The sequence below is a fragment of the Gadus chalcogrammus genome, chromosome 3 (genome assembly GCF_026213295.1).
Source record: "Gadus chalcogrammus isolate NIFS_2021 chromosome 3, NIFS_Gcha_1.0, whole genome shotgun sequence".
In the NCBI taxonomy this organism is placed as follows: Eukaryota; Metazoa; Chordata; class Actinopteri; order Gadiformes; family Gadidae; genus Gadus; species Gadus chalcogrammus.
The window spans coordinates 20,030,359-20,048,394 of record NC_079414.1 but is presented as its reverse complement, the minus strand read 5'-3'; the positions used below and the strand labels follow the sequence as shown (position 1 = coordinate 20,048,394).

General features: G+C 50.2%; 2 protein-coding genes across 5 annotated transcripts in view; both read left to right on the top strand.

Annotated features, from left to right (window-relative positions):
* Positions 1-14,232, top strand: part of tmem131l (transmembrane 131 like) — a 35,041-nt gene extending 20,809 nt beyond the window's left edge. For 3 of the 4 annotated variants that reach the window (XM_056586434.1, XM_056586429.1, XM_056586432.1), the window contains exons 21-34: positions 423-565; positions 971-1,157; positions 1,993-2,178; positions 3,120-3,269; positions 3,824-4,406; positions 5,360-5,493; positions 6,032-6,198; positions 8,745-8,948; positions 9,746-9,824; positions 9,941-10,050; positions 10,558-10,690; positions 11,330-11,406; positions 12,376-12,515; positions 13,038-14,230. In XM_056586434.1, coding sequence (XP_056442409.1) covers positions 423-565; positions 971-1,157; positions 1,993-2,178; positions 3,120-3,269; positions 3,824-4,406; positions 5,360-5,493; positions 6,032-6,198; positions 8,745-8,948; positions 9,746-9,824; positions 9,941-10,050; positions 10,558-10,690; positions 11,330-11,406; positions 12,376-12,515; positions 13,038-13,349 — 2,605 coding nt within the window. In that variant the 3' untranslated portion in view covers positions 13,350-14,230. Of the gene's footprint in view, positions 1-422; positions 566-970; positions 1,158-1,992; positions 2,179-3,119; positions 3,270-3,823; positions 4,407-5,359; positions 5,494-6,031; positions 6,199-8,744; positions 8,949-9,745; positions 9,825-9,940; positions 10,051-10,557; positions 10,691-11,329; positions 11,407-12,375; positions 12,516-13,037 lie in introns of all 4 variants that reach the window. The other variant, XM_056586433.1, reaches the window with a different exon arrangement.
* A 2,314-nt stretch (positions 14,233-16,546) lies between these two features.
* LOC130380079 (protein PERCC1) lies at positions 16,547-17,137 on the top strand. Its single transcript, XM_056587263.1, has one exon. The coding sequence runs from the start codon at positions 16,547-16,549 to the stop codon at positions 17,135-17,137; it is 591 nt and encodes a 196-aa protein (XP_056443238.1).
* The last annotated feature ends 899 nt before the right edge of the window (positions 17,138-18,036 follow it).

Sequence of the window (18,036 nt, the reverse complement as noted above, 5' to 3'; positions counted from 1 at the left end):
CAGAATACACCGAGCATACACTTAAAGTAACAAATCCATAGTTTTTTTATTTACAGATACATACAAACAACAAATACATCTCACCCACCCCATCCACTTGAACATGTAACACACTCACCTAGAAAAACAAAAAGTAGGAAATAGATCAATAATTACAATTTAAACAAACTAGTAAGCAAGGACACCCCCCCCTATGACGACGCCTAACGTCGTCATGTTCAGATACACACTCACAAACACGGTACTTATTTTCTAAACACCTGTTCCTGTCCAGCTCAAACAGAGCACTAGCTTTAACGCTCACCACTAAGAACGTAGGGCTCTCAGCGTTGTACTGCGCCTGTGATAAAACTCCCCCCCCGATGAGCATGTGCTGCCCACCCCGCCTCTAAACGCGGTGCGGTGGCTGCGTGTCCCTCCAGGAACAACCTGACGGTGTTCGACATGGTGACGGTGCGGGGACACGGGGCCAAGGAGCTGCTCCGGGTGGGTGGTAAGCTGCCCGGTCCGGGGGCTTCCCTACGCTTCAACGTCCCCCAGTCCACCCTGATGGAGTGTCGCGATGGTAAGTTGGGGGGGGGGGCAGGGGAAGAGGTAGACAGTTGGTCGTATAAACAGGAGGCTGGGTCCACTTGATGCTATCATTCCCTCCCGGGATATATTTCAGTTGATTGATGAAAACGATAGTTATGTTATTATAACTCTAGTTCTATGAATGCAGGCGTGCCGTCTAAGCTTCCGTGCGCAAGAACTCGCATGGGACAAGCCATTAGGCGAAGCCTAGACAGCAAGGCCTACATGAAATGGAACAAAAAAAAGCTTTCGCCGCTTGACGGTTATTTAAGGTGTGTGTGTGTGTGTGTGTGTGTGTGTGTGTGTGTGTGTGTGTGTGTGTGTGTGTGTGTGTGTGTGTGTGTGTGTGTGTGTGTGTGTGTGTGTGTGTGTGTGTGTGTGTGTGTGTGTCTCGTAGGCGTGCGCACCAACAAGCCGCTCTTCGCCATACGCAAGAGCTTCCGGGTGGAGAACGCCGGGGAGCTGCCCCTCACAGTCATGTCCATGAACATCAACGGCTACCAGTGCCAGGGCTTTGGCTTCGAGGTGCTTCAGTGTCGCTCCTTCAGCCTGGACCACAACTCCTCCTCTGAGATCACCATCGCGTAAGCCCTGACTGACAATTGAACTTTCAGACATGATCTAGAATGGAGAGGAGCTTAATCAATGAATCATTTGAGCCACACGTTGAAAGTAAGAGGAGAAAATACAAAAAGTAAAACTAATGATTTTACCAAACAAATCAAATTCTGGTGGTGTAACTCTTCCAAAACAGGCCTCCTAGGTTTTATTTAATCTGGAGCTGACGTGCCCAGGTTGTGTTTTGAGAATGTTGTTTCCTGGGGGAATAGATATATTTAGACGTCCACCGCTTCATCTTCAATGAATTACAACAGAAAAAGTCGATGACTCAGAACTTTATAAATTCCTACCGTGTTATTAAATGAATGTTGAGGCGGAATGTTTGGTGTTGGTCAGTTTGGTCACTGACCCACACCACAGAACACTAGACAGTTGTTCATATAAAAAGTGAATAGCAACATTGTTGCTACTCAATCATTACTCATTTAGCAACTCAGTCCTTGCGGCCACACTTCCCCTTTTTTGAGTTGCACAAACTGCTCTACTGCTTCCTGTTCATGTATTTTGTACCTTTTGGTTTCTCTTTCTGTGTGTCCGTCCGTCCGTCTGTCACTCGCTCTCTTTGTCTCTCTCGCTGTCTTGGTCTCTCTCTCTTGGTCACTCTCTCTCTCCGTCTCTGTCTCCGTCTGGGTCTCTGTCTCGCTCGCCCTCTTGCTGTCCGTCTCTGTCTCTCTCCCTGGATCTCTCTTTCTCTCTCTCTGTCTCGCTCGCCCTCTCTCTCTCTCTCTCTCTCTCTCTCTCTCTCTCTCTCTCTCCCGCTGACTCCCTCCCCTCTCTCTCTCCGTGTCCGTCCTCCAGGTTCACGCCCGACTTCACCTCCTCCTGGGTGATCCGAGACCTGACCCTGGTGACGTCGCGGGGCTCCTCCTTCCCCTTCACCCTGAACGTCACGCTGCCCCACCACATGCTGCCACTCTGTGCCCAGGTGGTGCCGGGCCCCAGCTGGGAGGAGACCTTCTGGATGATCACGCTGGTCTTCACCTGGTCGGTGGACGCCTCACTCGTGTTAAAGGGATTGCAGTAGAGCTCGTTTGGGTTGTCGCTGTTGGCATCGAGGCGGCATCGGTTGAATAATCAGTTTGGAAAGATGCGTCGTAACGTTTCATCATGGGCGGGGGACAGGATTGTGTGGGTGGTCAAATTAAATGTTATGGGTTCGACACGTCGATGTCCGCAGTCTATCTGTCGGGGACCTGCTGAGACTTACACGCGCACACACACGCACGTGAACTGGTACTAGAGAAGATTTTCTGACTGTTGCCTCTTCCACTAGTGTAAGGGTATTTTTAGAAACATAGTTCCCTCTCGGTTGTGACCTCCCGTCGACACCAGAAGGACCTTTCAGGTCACTGAGCACAAAGCTTTAAAAAAAGGAACGACTTCCAGGTTGGGGAGATTTTGACGCTCTGTTTCCTGTGTATCCGCCTGGACCGGTGCAGGCAGACATCTCCATGTACGTGTGGACGAGGTCTAATTGACAGAATAGTAAAACATTCTTCAGCGTCAGACAAACATGCTTGAACTCCTGAGCTCCTGTATGCGTCTTCTGTCAACGTGAACTTATGATGGCTCACCAGGCTTTCTGGCAGCACAGTCACACCTCGTGTAACATTTGTTTTTCTTTGTTTGCTTTGTTAGCTTTCATGGTTTGTGTCACTGTTTGGCTCCTAGTTTTTACAATGCTATATGTGTTGCTATTTGGTACCGGTTATCCTCATATTTCTCACACGTTCCTCAGTTAATACAAGTCTTTAAGATTCCAGTGTTTGGATTAGGTCCTCCCTAGAGGGCAGAGATTGAAATCTCCACTTTAATCCGACCGTAACCACTCGTTCAGCTATAAAGTAATTGAAACTGTAAATGGATTTGCTCCTCCTCCGTCCAGACGCAGTGAGATCCTCATCGCCTGTCTCTTGTCCTTCCAGCTTCTCTCTGTTCGGCGTGTGCCTGATGGCCTTCCACCAGGCCCAGTACATCCTCAACGAGTTCTTCACCCCCAGTAGCCGCAGCAACCACAACTCGGTGCTGTCGCGGCACAAAGCCCCCGTCAACAACATCACGCCCAACGGAGTCAGGTACACCACCGGGCCCGGGCCTGTCCGCCCGTTACAACTGCCTTTTGGTTCAACGGTTGTCCACGCCTTGCCTTGTCAACCTATCCGATACATGTCGGATTTAGATTGGGTGTAAATCTTACCTTAAAGGTGACATATTATGCCACCAGGTGTGAGTGGGATAAGCATAAGCCTTTTTGAAAATCTGCCTCTTCTGACCTCACAAGTGGGTCCACCTATATGTAACGGCTAATCAGTGTCGCACTCAAACTTGGTCGTATAATATCTTAAAAAGCTGCTGTAGGGAAGCGTCCGGAGCTGTAAAGCGAGGGGGAAAAGAGCAGAAGAGCGCACTTTTTTGAAACCGAACAAACAAAATATTCCCATCCTGCTCTCTTCCCCATGCTTAACCTATAGCCATTTAAAAGTGATTCAGTTTACACACTTGTGATTGACGAGCAACATTGATTCCCCAAACCAATGAGGAAAGAGATGATGAATGGTCAGGGGCTCATGCTACAGAGGCGGGGACCAATCAGGTGTGACGGTTGTTTGTTCCCGTCTGTGTTCCGCAGGACGAAGGGCGGCTGCAAGAGCTACGTGGACGCCGGCCACACCTCCGACAAGGGGAAGGGGCGTGGGTCCGCCGTGCTGGCCAACGCCAACCCCCCCGCCCCGCCACGCCCGCAGCCCGCCAAGAAGGCCCCCTCCCCCCCCCAGCCACCGAAGAAGCACCGGGTCTCCCCCGTCTACGCCAAGCCCAAGCCCAGCGGCGCCGCCCCCGCTCCCGCCGCCGCCGCCACCGCCGACGAAGAGCAGCGGGACCTGAGCCCCGCCCCCCTGCTCACCCCGGAGCCCGAAGTCTGTAACCACAACAACAACAACGTCATCGTCGTCGGCGACGAGGACGACGCCTCGTGTCGGAGCGCCCCGACGGAGGAACCCACGCACTTTAAGGAGGAGGAGCCCCCCCGCGCTGCCGAGGACAAGGGGCCGGAGGCCGTTACGTTTCCCATGGAAACGCCCGGGGGCCGCCCCCCGCACCAGGCAGCGGTGGGCGCCGGGGCCCAGGCGCACTGCAGCCCTGCAGGACAGAGCGTCGCCAAGCAGCGCACAGACGGCACGTACTCGGAGAGGAGGGCGAGCGCGGAGCTGGAGGTGAGGGCCGGGGGGACGCCCGGGGGAACGGGCTTCAGATCAGGACTCATTCATCCAATACAAACCGACCTCGCGATGCGACAACGTGATATGCAATATATCAATTACAATTACAATTAGGGCATTTAGCAGACGCTTTTATCCAAAGCGACTTACATCTGTTAATACACACATTGACACACCGACGGCGGAGTCAACCCTGCAAGGCGACAGCCAGCTCGTCAGGAGCAGTGAGGGTTAAGTGTCTTGCTCAGAGACGCATCAACACTCAGCTCAGGAGGAGCTGGGGATCGAACTAGCAACCTTTTCGGTTTCAAGACAACGGCTCTACCTCCTGAGCTAAGCCCGATATCGAAACGGCTGCGCAATTTAGTTAGTTATAATATCAATTCATGCATCAACTCATCTCAACACGTAGGCCTGGCTTAAAGGAAAGAGCTGTTTATGTGTTGACTGCTACCAATGTTGTGTTGGTCATACTGTAGAATGATTTATTGCTTGTGTTTAGTGAATAGTACAGAAAATAAGGAACTTAAAAAGAAAAATTGCATGCTAAATTACAATCGCAATATTTGTCGAAATAATCGCAATTCGATTATCGTACAGCTCTAGTTCAGGTAGGGTTTAACTTTTTTTTTGTGCTGGGAAATGGGGATTAGATGTAATATGATGTAGAAGGAATATACTTTACTCCGCTAGGCTTTATATAATTGTACTGCAGAATGTTTATGATTAAAATATGAAGCCCAGAGTTTCGACGCTATGATTCAACTCTCTAGTCTAGATCATAAGGCATCATTTGTATCCAGGTTATGATTCTGATGCATCATTTAGATCACACGGCAGAACTTGTATGGGATGATATCATTCAGATGCATAATGTAGGTTGTGTAGCTCAGTCTGTGCGAGGCAACGCACTCCTCTTTAATAAACCAGCCTCCTCTTGTCCACAGCCCCTGCCCCGAGAAGAGTGCAGAGCCCCGAAGAAGAAGGTGGAGACATGTGAGACGGGAGCTCCGTCGGTCAACATTAATAATAATAATAAGGGAAAGAAGAGTCGCAGGAAGGCCTCCGAAGGGATATCCGGGTGAGTGCCGGAGCCAGTTCAAGCCCATAACGCAGCGCATCAATTGCACGTGTATGCAACCCAATGAGCCTGTTATTGCTTTCAAACCATGAGCCATAACTGAGGAATGGCAGTGCTGTCTCGCCCTCTTGTCTGCCCCCACCCAAGCGTAGCATAAATTGCCCACCGCTGTTTGAGTCACGGTGACTCGGCTGTCAATGACTCATGCCCAGGCGTTTCGTGAGCAAAGCGTTTGACATATCAACATCAGCCATAGCAGAAACCGGCATCTCCACATCGGTGCTTTGGATCATAAGGAGAAGCAGCATGAAGTCAAACCTACTTTTGTCATTTCAATTCAAACCTTGATTTACACTCGTAGGGCATTGAGGTTACCCTCATTTACAATGACGCCTTTACAGCAAGGGACATGCACACAACAACAATAACAAAGAAACATGAGCAAAACCAATAAAATGAATACTATCAAACTACATCAGCGGCTCTGATGGGTCATGAGGTTATGAGGGTCCTCATCTTGTGCTCTGCGTGGTGTCAGTGTCCCCGAACACAGCGTGCTGGTGATGTCGGAGCGGGAGAAGGACCCCGAGTGGAGGCCCGGGGAGCCGGTGGCCGGGGGGCCCCGCGCCCGGACCCGCTGCCCCGTCGCCCGCACGGAGGCCCCCAAGCCCTGCCTGAGCAACGAGACCCCCTTCAAACAGAACGGTGAGCGGAGTGGGGGGGGGGGGAACGCTGGTCGTACCGGCGGGACACGTCCATGGGCCTTGTAGAGAGGCGGTGGTCGCATGCGGGAGAAGTTGTGCGTTTCATCGGAACTGGGAAGTCGGAACTTCAGAGATCCCGATCCCAGTTTCAACCGCAACGTCCACCGTAGTCGGAGTATAGATTTGGAAAGTGAGGAAGAACATGGCAAACCGTGACCTCAAGGTCCAAGATGGCTGCTCGGCGCAGTAGTAAAAGCTTTAGTGAGGGATTCTAAATAGTTTATTAGCGCTGTCTTATTTCTGATTCAGTCGTACATACAGTCCTATCTGTGGACAACACACAGCATAATGCGTTTTCAACTGGTAACGCCAACAATGGCTAACCTGGTTAGAACGGCTGTTCGCCGATGGCATCGTTGTTTTTCCGACTTGTTGTCCTGGACACTGGTCATTCCGAAATACGACTTCTGAAACGAAGCGCAATAAAATCCCAAGCCGATCGTGGTCGCTTGGTCATGATGTCAACAATAGAAAGGGCCGGCGCCTTACCAGGGAGTTTTGAGGAAACAGCAATTATGTTAAAGGTGACATAATATACCACCAGGTGTGAGTGTGATTAGCCGTTGCAAGCCGTTTTGTAAGTCGGCCTCTTCTGACATCGAAAGAGGGCGTGTTCACCTAGATGTATGACGGATAGATCAGCAACGTTTGCTACAGTCCACTGAGTAGGCTGGTAGACTGATTTATGCAGCACGCACCTTGGTGGACACACCCACTGGTGGAATAATATGGAACCTTTAAGTAAAGATAAGAAGGAAAGTAGGACCAGATGGATCAGAGCTCTGGTGTGGCGCTGTCACACTAAATTTGTACCGGCTGCCAAATTTGTACCGGGCGCGTCATCCATACGTAATCCACTCCAAATCTGCCTGGCAACAGATGATCGCTTCGTCCGTTGCCTGGCAACGGACGATCGCGTCGAATGACGTGAACATTCGCGAACCTTCTATCTAGCGATCCGTTATCTGTATTGTGCTATTTCGTCCTTGACCTGCTTTAAACACTCAGTTTACTTGCTAAATTTGATTAAACAATTAAATACAATACAAATATAAAGTATAAACAAGTGTTATCTGTAATGATATCAACATCAGTTATTAGACCGTCACACGGAGCATGTGCAGTTGGATTGGCGCGCTGCATGTTGATGTCTGTTCCAAGATACATCGTGTGTTTATTAACGAACCCAACAAAACATTACATTATCTAGCGATCCGTTAACTGTATTATGTTATTTCGTCTTTGGCAACATGAGCGCGAATGTTTTTTGAAACCTGCCCGGCAACGGACGACGCGATCATCTGCTGACAGGCAGGTTTGGAATGGATTACGTATGGATGACGCGCCCGGTACAAATTTGGCAGCCGGTACAAATTTAGTGTGACAGCGCCACACAAAACAGGGCTAGCAGCGCCTCCGGATAACATTGGTGGGTCTGCTCCTAACTCCAACCCTTCTTTCATAAAAAGCTCCCGCCTGACTTAGACATATAGATATTTTAAAGCAGGTCAAATGCACAACTCTGCTTTGAACACGGTGAGTATCAGGCCGTTGCGTTGCACCCCGTGTGTGTGTGTAGAGCTGAGGACTGTATCCAGGCTGACTGCTCAGGCCTGGCCTCCCCAGAGGGGTAATTTGGGCCTTGCGGTTGCGTCCCACATGTCAGACCGCTGTTAACTAAAACAAGTGAGCTCCAGACAGTGGAGAACCGTTATCCCACCGTGTTGAAGCTGTCTCTCACTCCCCCCCCCCTCTCCTGCTGTGAGGAAGAGTTTATAATGCGGTCCGTGGAAGTTTTTCTCCAAGCTCAGCGAAAAACACCTCGACTCTTAAACTTTTGTGATTTGCGAAGCAAAGTGGGGCTATTAATCCTGGCTCGATAATAAAAAGTGGAGGGGGTGTTAATGTTTTGTGTTGACCCGGTGAGCTCCGAGAGGAATGCTCGGTACTATAAAGAACGCAGGACATTGGATTTCTAAGCATCGTGCGCCGAAGACGGGCCGCGTTCTCTGTGGTTACACGCTTTGCTTGTTCCCATTCAGGACGGCACTTAATAGACGCTTTCATCCAAAGCCATGTCCAGCCATTTGCACGTACAGTGAGGTTTTCTTTATGGAAAGACTTATCTTTGAAGGTTTTATGAGCGAGACAGTCAGGAAGGTATGGGAGAGGGAGGGGAAGACATGACACAAAGAAAAACCACAGGCAGGAATCCAATCAAACCTGGGCCAGGGCTGGGCCTTAATGGTGCGCACTCTACCCGGTGAACCATCGGGGCGGTCGATACCGTGGGCTTTTATACTAGATGTCATTACCGAGAAGGGGGGGGGGGGGTTTGGCATCTCCAACAAAAAATGCAGACGGTTAGCTACGCTAAGGTTAGCTACGCTACCTACACCAGAAGCCAAGCGTCCTTCAGCCCGTTGCTGTTCCCCCCCCCCCCCCCCCCTCTCTTGACCGTCCTCTCCTCGTGCCTCCCCGCTCCAGGCGTGTGCCTGTCGTCCCGCCCCCGGAGGAAGACGGCGGCGGAGCGGCGCGGCCCGTGCGAGTCGGGCTCGGACTCGTGCAGCTCGTCGGGCAGCGTGCGGGCCAGCCGCGGCAGCTGGGGCAGCTGGAGCAGCACCAGCAGCGTGGAGGGCGAGAAGGACCCCGGCGCCCGCGCCCACCTCCCCGCGCCCCCCGCCAGGAAGAGTACGCACACGAGCACCGCTGGACCACACGTTGCACCGCACACGTTGCACCGCACACGCTGCACCGCACACGCTGCACCGCACACGCTGCACCGCACACGCTGCACCGCACACGCTGCACCGCACACGTTTACCGCGCGCAGACGCAAACGCGCACGCACACACAAGCCGCACAGTAAAGGCGGCAGGAGCTCAGGAGGCGGAGCGGGTGGGCTGGTAACCGCAGGGTTGCTGGTTCGGTGTCGAGGTGTCCCTGAGCAAGGCAGATCGCCCTCACCGCTCCCGACGAGCTGGCTGTCGCCTTGCATGGTTGACTCCGCCGTCGGTGTGTGAATTGGTGAATGTCAGGCAATATTGTAAAATGCAGTCCATTTACAAACGCAAATGCACTTACACTCTTGTACACACACACACACGCACTATCTCCAAATTCCATTCGATTTAAGCCTTGGTTTCTTTGTTATTTTTAGTGCTTGCGTCCCACGTCCTCTGGTATTACTTCTGGAGCGAACGTCTCCTGTCCAAGACTGTAACCTCGATGGTTTTGTGTGGCTGCGGCGGTCTATTTCTGTACAGTGAGAGATTGAGGATGGCACTTGTGACTCAGCCGGGACGCCCAGCCCACTTGAATGTATTACAACAGGATGTGATCCCCCTATCACAGCGGTTTATTCTGTGTCGTCGACTTTATTAACAAGGAAAAAAAGCAGAAGCGACAAGGGTATCGGATCGGCTCGCGGTGGGTGTGACGGAGATATTCCGAGCTGATCATCTGAGTGTGCTGTTCTGCGCCAACAGGGGACTCTATGCAGTGCAACAATTATCCAGCAGAGAGAGACTGCTACCAGAACGTGAACACCACCTACAAGGCTCAGAGGTGTGTACTCAAACCCCCTCTCTAGTTCACAGCCACTGAATGATGAATCATCACCTGGATCCATGTGCCGCGCAGACCTCATGTTAACGTGTGCCCTTGTGCCCGTCTCTGCGCAGTATGAACAGCTTGTATTGTAAAGACCAGTGCCAAAACGCCCAGGCTCCGTGCACCTCGGGCTTCGGCCCTAGCTTTGCATCTGTGACCGCCGGGGTGGAGAGGAACATGGGTAAGAGGACACGGCACTAACTGTCTTCATGTCGGGAAGGGGGGGTTCATATTGAACCCTGACCTCTCCCTAGCATTCGAGCCTGCTAGGCACACCTTCACTCTTAGGCCCAATCCCATTTCTACCCCTTATCCCCTCCCCTTACCCCTTCCCCTTATCCCTTCCTTACCCCTTACCCCTTCAAAACAAGGGGGAGGGGGAAGGGGAAGGGGTAAGGGGTAGAAATAGGATTGGGCCTTAGGGTAATGTTTGTACAGATTTCCTTTATACTGTTTCCTGTTTCTACTAAATTTATTAAATATAACCATTTCATCCGAGCGACTTGCAGTGAAGTCCGCTGCAGGATGTGTCGGGAGAAGGTGGGGGTGACACGCCTCAATGCTCTGAGGTCTCCACAGGGCTGCAGATCTATACGTCCCCCAAGCTCGGCCCGTTGCCACCATTAGTGACTAGACGACGAGGATGAGGAGGATGATGATGATGATGTCCCATCTCTGTCCGTTTCAGACCTGACGGGGCAGTACGTCCCAGAGGAGACGTGGTCAGCCCCCTCCGTTCCCCTCACCAACGACTTCCGGTACAACGCCAGCGACGCCCTGCCCTCTGTCCCGCAGCCCCCCGCGCCCGGCCCCTACCAGGGGTACGTGTCCCTACACATGTGGCCCACGGGGTTACTGCACGTTGGCTCGCGGGCGCACTCCAGAAGGAGGCATTCACATGCGTTGGCTATCGTTTGGGGACAGGCACCTGTCTTCCTTTCCCCCCCCCCCGTGCGGTCCGTTAGCTCGGTCCCCTACGTTGGTCAAACAAAGCGTGTTTCATAGCAACCTTGCCGAGCCATTTGACCACATTTCACCCCCAATCGCCTTTTACAACGTTTTCTGGCTTATAAGTAATTTGGTTTTATTGTGGTTGTAAATCAACTGTCACGAAGTGTGTGTGCCTTTCCCTTTTCTTTTGTTCTTCCTTCTCTTATCTTTCATAAATCCTTAAACAGAGCAAACTAGATTGATCTCAACCATAATAGAGTTAATCAGTACAATTCAATCCAAGCTATTTTTCCCTTTTTTTTTTTCTTTTTTTTTCTCCGTATGAACCACAACGCACACTTTGCTGATGAGCCCATGGGGTCGTCATTATTTCCTGTTTGTTTCTGTTTATCTCACCTGCCCGGTCAGTGTACCACCAGCGGCGTCAGCGACTGCTCGGTTTCTGCAGGTGCGCGGTGCACCAGCGTGTTTTAACGCCTCTTTCTCTCTCTCTCTCTCTCTGTGCGCAGGTTTCCCTGGAACAGTGCAAACAGCCAGTGCAGCAACGGTCCCTACGGCTACTGTGAGCAGGACAGCTACATGATGGGTGGGTAGGGTGTGTGTGTGTGTGTGTGTGTGTGTGTGTGTGTGTGTGTGTGTGTGTGTGTGTGTGTGTGTGTGTGTGTGTGTGTGTGTGTGTGTGTGTGTGTGTGTGTGTGTGTGTGTGTGTGTGTGTGTGTGTGTGTGTGTGTGTGTGTGTGTTTAAATGAAGCGTTAAGCCACGAGAGGCAGCGGTTTAAAGTGGATTTCAAACCGCTAGGGGGCGTTGTTGTCAGGCACGACGCGAAGCAGAGTTCTAAAATGGTTTCTAAAGAGGTTACTGCGACTACCTGGGGAGGCTTATCAAAATGAACGCAACGTACAATGCCATCATTTATTGAAAATGAAACATAACTCTTGCGCAAAGCGATGTACTTTCTCAATACCGCAAAATGGTTGCCAAGCTACAAAGGTACTTTTAGATTGCCTGCGCATTAAGGCGAAAAGTTAATTATTTTTCTCAAGCAAATCAGAATCAAGGACGCTGTTAGTTTCATAATGGTGCATTAAGACAAGCGTGTCTCCGGCTTTCTAGAAAAGTGCATCCACATAAAAAAGAAATCTGTGAAGGGAATCGGTCGATTTTTATTATATTATTTATGAAGCACTTTTCATTCTAGCAGTCTCAAATTGCACAACTAAAATAGAACATGAGAGTTGGGCTAAAACAATAAAACGATACCTAAAAACCAACTCAAACTCACTAAATACCCTCCTACGTTAAAAGTTCTTTAGGCCTGTTTTGAAATTGTCAGGGGTCTGTGGACAATTGAGCTTAATTGTGTATTATTATTATTAAGTTAGTTAAGTTAATCTAAACTAATTAGATAATGAATTGAATTTCACCATTATCTTGCACTTATCCATAACACAGTTAAAAGAAAAATCATCTGACAGATGTTCCTCCAGAACCTGTGGGACTCAGTGATACCACGTATATTTTAGCCTCATTTCAGTCTCATCATCGTCCTTTCAGGCAACGGGCAGAACTTCCCCTCCAACGGGTACCCGTGTCAGGAGAGCCAGGGAGGCTACAGCCAGCAGCCCAGCTGGAGCGAGGACTGTCCCCAGGAGACCCCCTCCGTCTGGGACACCGCAGCCTGCGTCGGCAGCAAGGTGATTCATCTCACCGGGGCGGGGGGGACGGGGGGTGGCGGCGGGGGGTCTCAGTGTGCTCCCAGCGTGGGCCAGCCGCGGGGTGTATCTCTTCACTTCAATCCCCGCTCCGCTCTCTGTGACGGGGACGCAGGAGGGATATGGCGCCGGTCCTTTTGTGACGGTGCTTATTACGGGAGGAAGCCCTGCTCCCCGGTTCAGAGCAATATGAGTCGCCCTGGGGGTGAGTCAGCCCGTGGACCGCGGCTAAAACAGGATTCTCATCTGCTCTTCTCCTCCTCCTCCTCCTTCGTCTTTTCAGCCGTTAAATTAATTCCAGACCCTCTGTGTACGGGACGGAAATGGAAACGAAAACCCAGAGTGTGTCCACAAAGGGCTGGAAATGTGATATCATAATGCGACTCACATTCAGAAACGCACCCCACAGTAACCCACGGCTCGCCGCGCACCCATGACCACAACACCAAACGATAACACGTCGGTTTCCTTCTCTCTCTCTCTCTCTCTCTCCCCCCCCTCCAGCCATACTTCCACGGTACCCGCAGCCTGTCGCCCATGTCCAGCCTGTTCGGCTCCATCTGGACCCCGCAGAGCGACCCCTACCAGAGCCAGTTCCAGGCGGACCGCTCGGCCCCCATGTCCCCGGTGTCTCCGGTGGCCCCGGTCCACGTGGCCCCCTTCAGCCGGGAGCCCGGCGGCTCCTGTCGGCTCCTGCAGTACTCCAGCTTCCACCCCTTCGGCCCGCACATGAACCTGGACATCTGGAACTCCTCGTCCAACCGCAGCTCCAACTCACAGCTGTCCAATGACTCTGGGTACTGCGGCGACGTGTAGACGGAGCCGCAGTACCGATGATCGCAAAAAAAAAAGGCAGAACACGACGCTATACATATATAAAAGAGAGGAAAACGGGAATGAATGTGCGCTTTTATCAGTAACTTGGGGGCGGGGGAATGTTAATATTCCTTTTCTTTTATGTTTCCTTGTTTTCCCGAATGTTCGATGTTGTCAAAGGTTAAGCATTTGTTTGTATATTTTTCTAGATGTTTTGCAGTTTGATCAAGGAAAATAAAAAAAAAAGGTTTTGTACTTGGGACACGTTTTGTTGTCGTGATTGGAACGCCTTCCCCTTGGGGTGACGCGAACGCTGGTGAACCAGAACTTGTGTTGATTTCTCATTGAGAATTAAAGATGATGTGTTGATCAGTGTGTGTAATTATCAACCATGGTCTCCAAACCAAAAAACCTTAACATACATGTAATATCTTTCAAATAGTGACCTATTACACCCCTATAAGATATTGTATGTTGATTTATGTAGGGGTCATTATGGGATTCAAGCAACACTATTTTTAAATGCTGTTAATTAAATGTTAATGTTAATTACTCTAATGATTGAATGATGGGGTAATTTCACTGTAAAACTAAAGTTTCATGCGAGGAAGTGTTAAGTAATTAACCTTTCCTGCTATAAATATTTAATTAGTGGAAATTAGGAAGTAAACGTAACCATGAAGGCGTAAAAAAGCCAATACTCTACACATAACTTGGTTATCTAATATTTGACCTTTATATTACTTCAACTTCTGTAGATTATTGAATATGCCTGATAAATGACCTGTTAAATAGGTGGAAAGATAAAATAAATCTTTAATGACCTTTAAAAAATTCAACGTAATGCTCTAAAGATAAGACTAAATATATATTTAACTGCATAATGTCCCCTGTCTGAAGGCTTGGATAAAACTAATCGGTTATAATACATGAGCAAGTTTCTAAGTATTTCAACCATTCTGTTGAATCTAAAAACGGTATGGTAATTTTAGCTCTCGAGATTCTTCCAGCAATTTGTGATTTATTTAGTAACTAAAAACCATTAGCACATAACATGTGAGATTTTCCGGGGTCATGATTTGCCTTTCCAAGATTACATTAGCGTCTAGGTCTGCTGTGTGTGTGTGTGTGCACGCGCGTGTATGTGTGTGTGTTTGTGTTAATGTGCTTGTGTGCCTAAAAGCCTGTGTAATTCATTGTCCCGTCCTTGAGAGCTGACATATTGCTGCTATTGATCTTCAGGCCTAGAATCAACACAGAAGCTTGGATACTGACGATGGGCAGAACAGGGAGCCTGATAACACACACACACACACACACACACACACACACACACACACACACACACACACACTAATTCACATTAATGTTATGTTTATCATAAAGACATGGGCAAATGGGCATATTGTTAAAGAAACTTGCACCTCAGCTAAACAACTATAAGACTGGATCATAGGTAACCACACATTAGGATGTTTAGCACGATAACAGAAACACATTTTATAACTTTCAGAAGCTTTCGGTTACATTCATCGCTGACATCTGTTGAATCCCAAAACGTGTGCGTTGCTGATAGCTATTTGAATTGCTTTAGAAAGGTAACAATCAAACATTGATCGAAACAAAATCATTTGTAAATTAATTGATTACTTGATTGAAAGAAAATGAAATGATAGAAACTCACTGATTAAATAGATCAGTTTTGTTCACTTATCAAGTAAATACACATCGTTGCTTATCTCTTAGAAAATGTGATCATTTGTTTTGTTTTTTCAGTTTCAAATCATTATAGAAAAATACTTACATACCTTGGCTGGGCCTCAGACAAATCCAGTTACATTCAAGAATCCCATGTGCTCTGGTAACTTAGACATTTATTTAATCACATCTTAATGACAAAAATGATCCATTCATCAGAGAAAATAATCTCTCAACGTTTAAAGTAACCGTGGTCATCTGTTAAAGATCCCCCTGAAAGCAACACATGGTCCTGAGGTAGATAACGGCCAGGTAAGGTCATGTGACTAGTGTTACGATGCTGCTTCAAAGCCCCCCTTTAGGGGTCAAAACAGCGTGAAATCCAATTTCACACTTTCTTAACCTTTAACTATCAGCACTGATCACGGACGGAAAAAAACAGATGTTTTGCTTGTGTGCATGTGTGCTTGTGCGTGTGTGCTAGTGTGTGTGTGTGTTTGTGTGTGTGTGAGTGTGTGTGTGTGTGTGCGCATGTATGAATGTCTGACAACTCTTCAGCATCCCCTAGCAGTGAGTCCATTAGCTCCGCTCCCCCTCCCAAGTTGCGGTGCAATAAAGTAAACAACGTGTGTTTGATCAATCCAGCCAGCAAATATTGGTCCTGGAAACAGCCTCATCCTAAATGAGATGGACACACACACAAACTGATCACACACACAACACACACTTATCCATTCCTCACACACACACACACACACGCACACACACACACACACACACACACACACACACACACACACGCGCGCACACACACACACACACACACACACACACACACACACACACACACACACACACACACACACACAAACACACCTCTGTCTGGAGGTATATATACCGTGTGAGCCATGCTGGAGTAATAATGTGCATGCCCTCCCCTGTGCACACTGGAACCCCACACACTGTAGCAGGACCAGACCAACGCACTCTACCCAGAGCCTCCAGACACCAGACTCGGCTCCACCTAGCCTCACCTCAGCCCTTAGGCCCGCTACAACCACAGGTAACGCAACCCTCGAGTTTTTCACAGTATATTATCCCGTTGGTTTGTTGCGTGTTGATTTGGTTTTTTAGTTAGTTATCTATAACCCTGGCCGTCTCTCCTTGTTCCCCCTCTCTCTCCGCAGAACCCGTCTCCCAGCATGGCCACCAGTGTGATCAGGAACGTTCTCTTCCAGCCCCCGGGAGCCCCGGGATCCCGGTACCTCCCCCTGGTCCCCCAGCACCACCAACAACCCCGCTCCCTCACCCTGGAGTTCCTGGAGGAGATGGAGGAGGAGCAGGGAGGGAGAGGAGAGAGAGAGGAGCCAGCAGAGCCAGACGAGGAGATGATGGAGGAGGAGGATGAGGAGGAGGAAGAGGACGACGACGACGTAGACTGTGAGTCTGAGGTCCAGGAAGGCGAAGAGGACGAAGGGGAGGAGAGGGAAGGCTTCAAGATGGCCGACCTCCCTCCTCTCCAGCCGGCGGTGGACATGACCCGACAGCTGCTGAGGTTCGCCAACCTCATCAGCAGCGACGTACGCCGCTACTTCGGCCCCGGGGCCGGCGCCCAGGACCCGGGCGAGGGCCCCGGCGACCCTCTCCCCGGGACCTCCAGCGGGCGGCTGCGTTACTACGACGACCTGCTGAAGATCGCCAGGACGGAGGGTCCGGGTTCGGACGGCCGCGAGGCGACCCACTCGGGTCAGAGGGACGGAGGGGGGGCCGGGGGAGGGGCCTCGGGCTTGGGGCCCCTCGCCGAACTGTTCGACTGCAGCAGGCTGACCCAGGGGTGCAGCCAGCCCTGGGTCCGGCGGCACCTCCCGCTGAGCTTCTGGACCGAGCCCACCCCCCGCTGCTCCGAGCCCGCCCACAAAACGACATTCCCGGCAGGGGGGACGCACACGGACCTTGACGCGCAGGAGCACTACGGCGGCTCACACTCGCACGCAGCCGAGTCGCACCCCACGCTGGACCACGCGCACCCGGACTTCAGTGACCTGCTGGCCCACTGGGACCCCCACCCGGAGCTCCCTCACGCACTGTGAGAGAGCGCACGGACCCCTCCCACGGAGCCCCGGCGAGCCCGCCGTAGGAACGCCACGGCCAGACACAGACTGTAGGGCGGCAGTAGCCAAGGAGGGAGAGGGGGTTGACCGGTTTGATCAAGGTTGCTCGTTCGATCCCCGGCTTCTCCTAGCTGAGTTTCGAGGTGTCCCTGAGCAAGGCACCTCCCCCTGACTGCTCCCGACGCCTTGGATGGCTGTCGCCCTGGATGGCCGCCGCCGTTGTCTGCATGAATGGGCGAATGTTGCACAATATTATGAAGCGCTTTTGGTGGCCAGGCCACTGGTTACAAAAAAGCGCTATCCTGTCGAAATGAAGTTATTTGCCATTTACCATTACTGTTGTGTCGTTGCTATGGGTCTGTCAGACTTGATCAATGGATTGGTGAACGGATGGATCTTGAATGTCAAAAGGCCTGAAAGGAAATACATTCACGTATTCACACAACGTTCATGTATTCACATACTTTTTTAACAATTTAGTTCATTGTGCTGTTATTTAAGTTCACATTTTGTTGTGTATTTCTCTAATCCTAAAAGTACTCTAATATGTATGTGATGGTGTAATATTGTGTGTCAATGTACTCTAGTCGTGAATGAACCCTCTGAATGCGTCAAAACAAGTTTGTTTCAATTACTTTTCGATTGAGATATAAACAACAGTTTGAAAGATGGGGAAGGATGGAGATTTATTCGTTGGGTTGAAAACTGTGTTTGTTTTTGGTTAGGGGGATCACTGAGCAAATACAGTGAGGATTGAGCTTTGCATTAGCGCATTAGTGTGAGCTCCACAAACCGTTTCTAGGCAAATGAGAGCTTGATAAGACCTGAGGATATGTGCTTCGGTTAGGCTAGGGAGTCGACGTGTACTTACCTGGTGG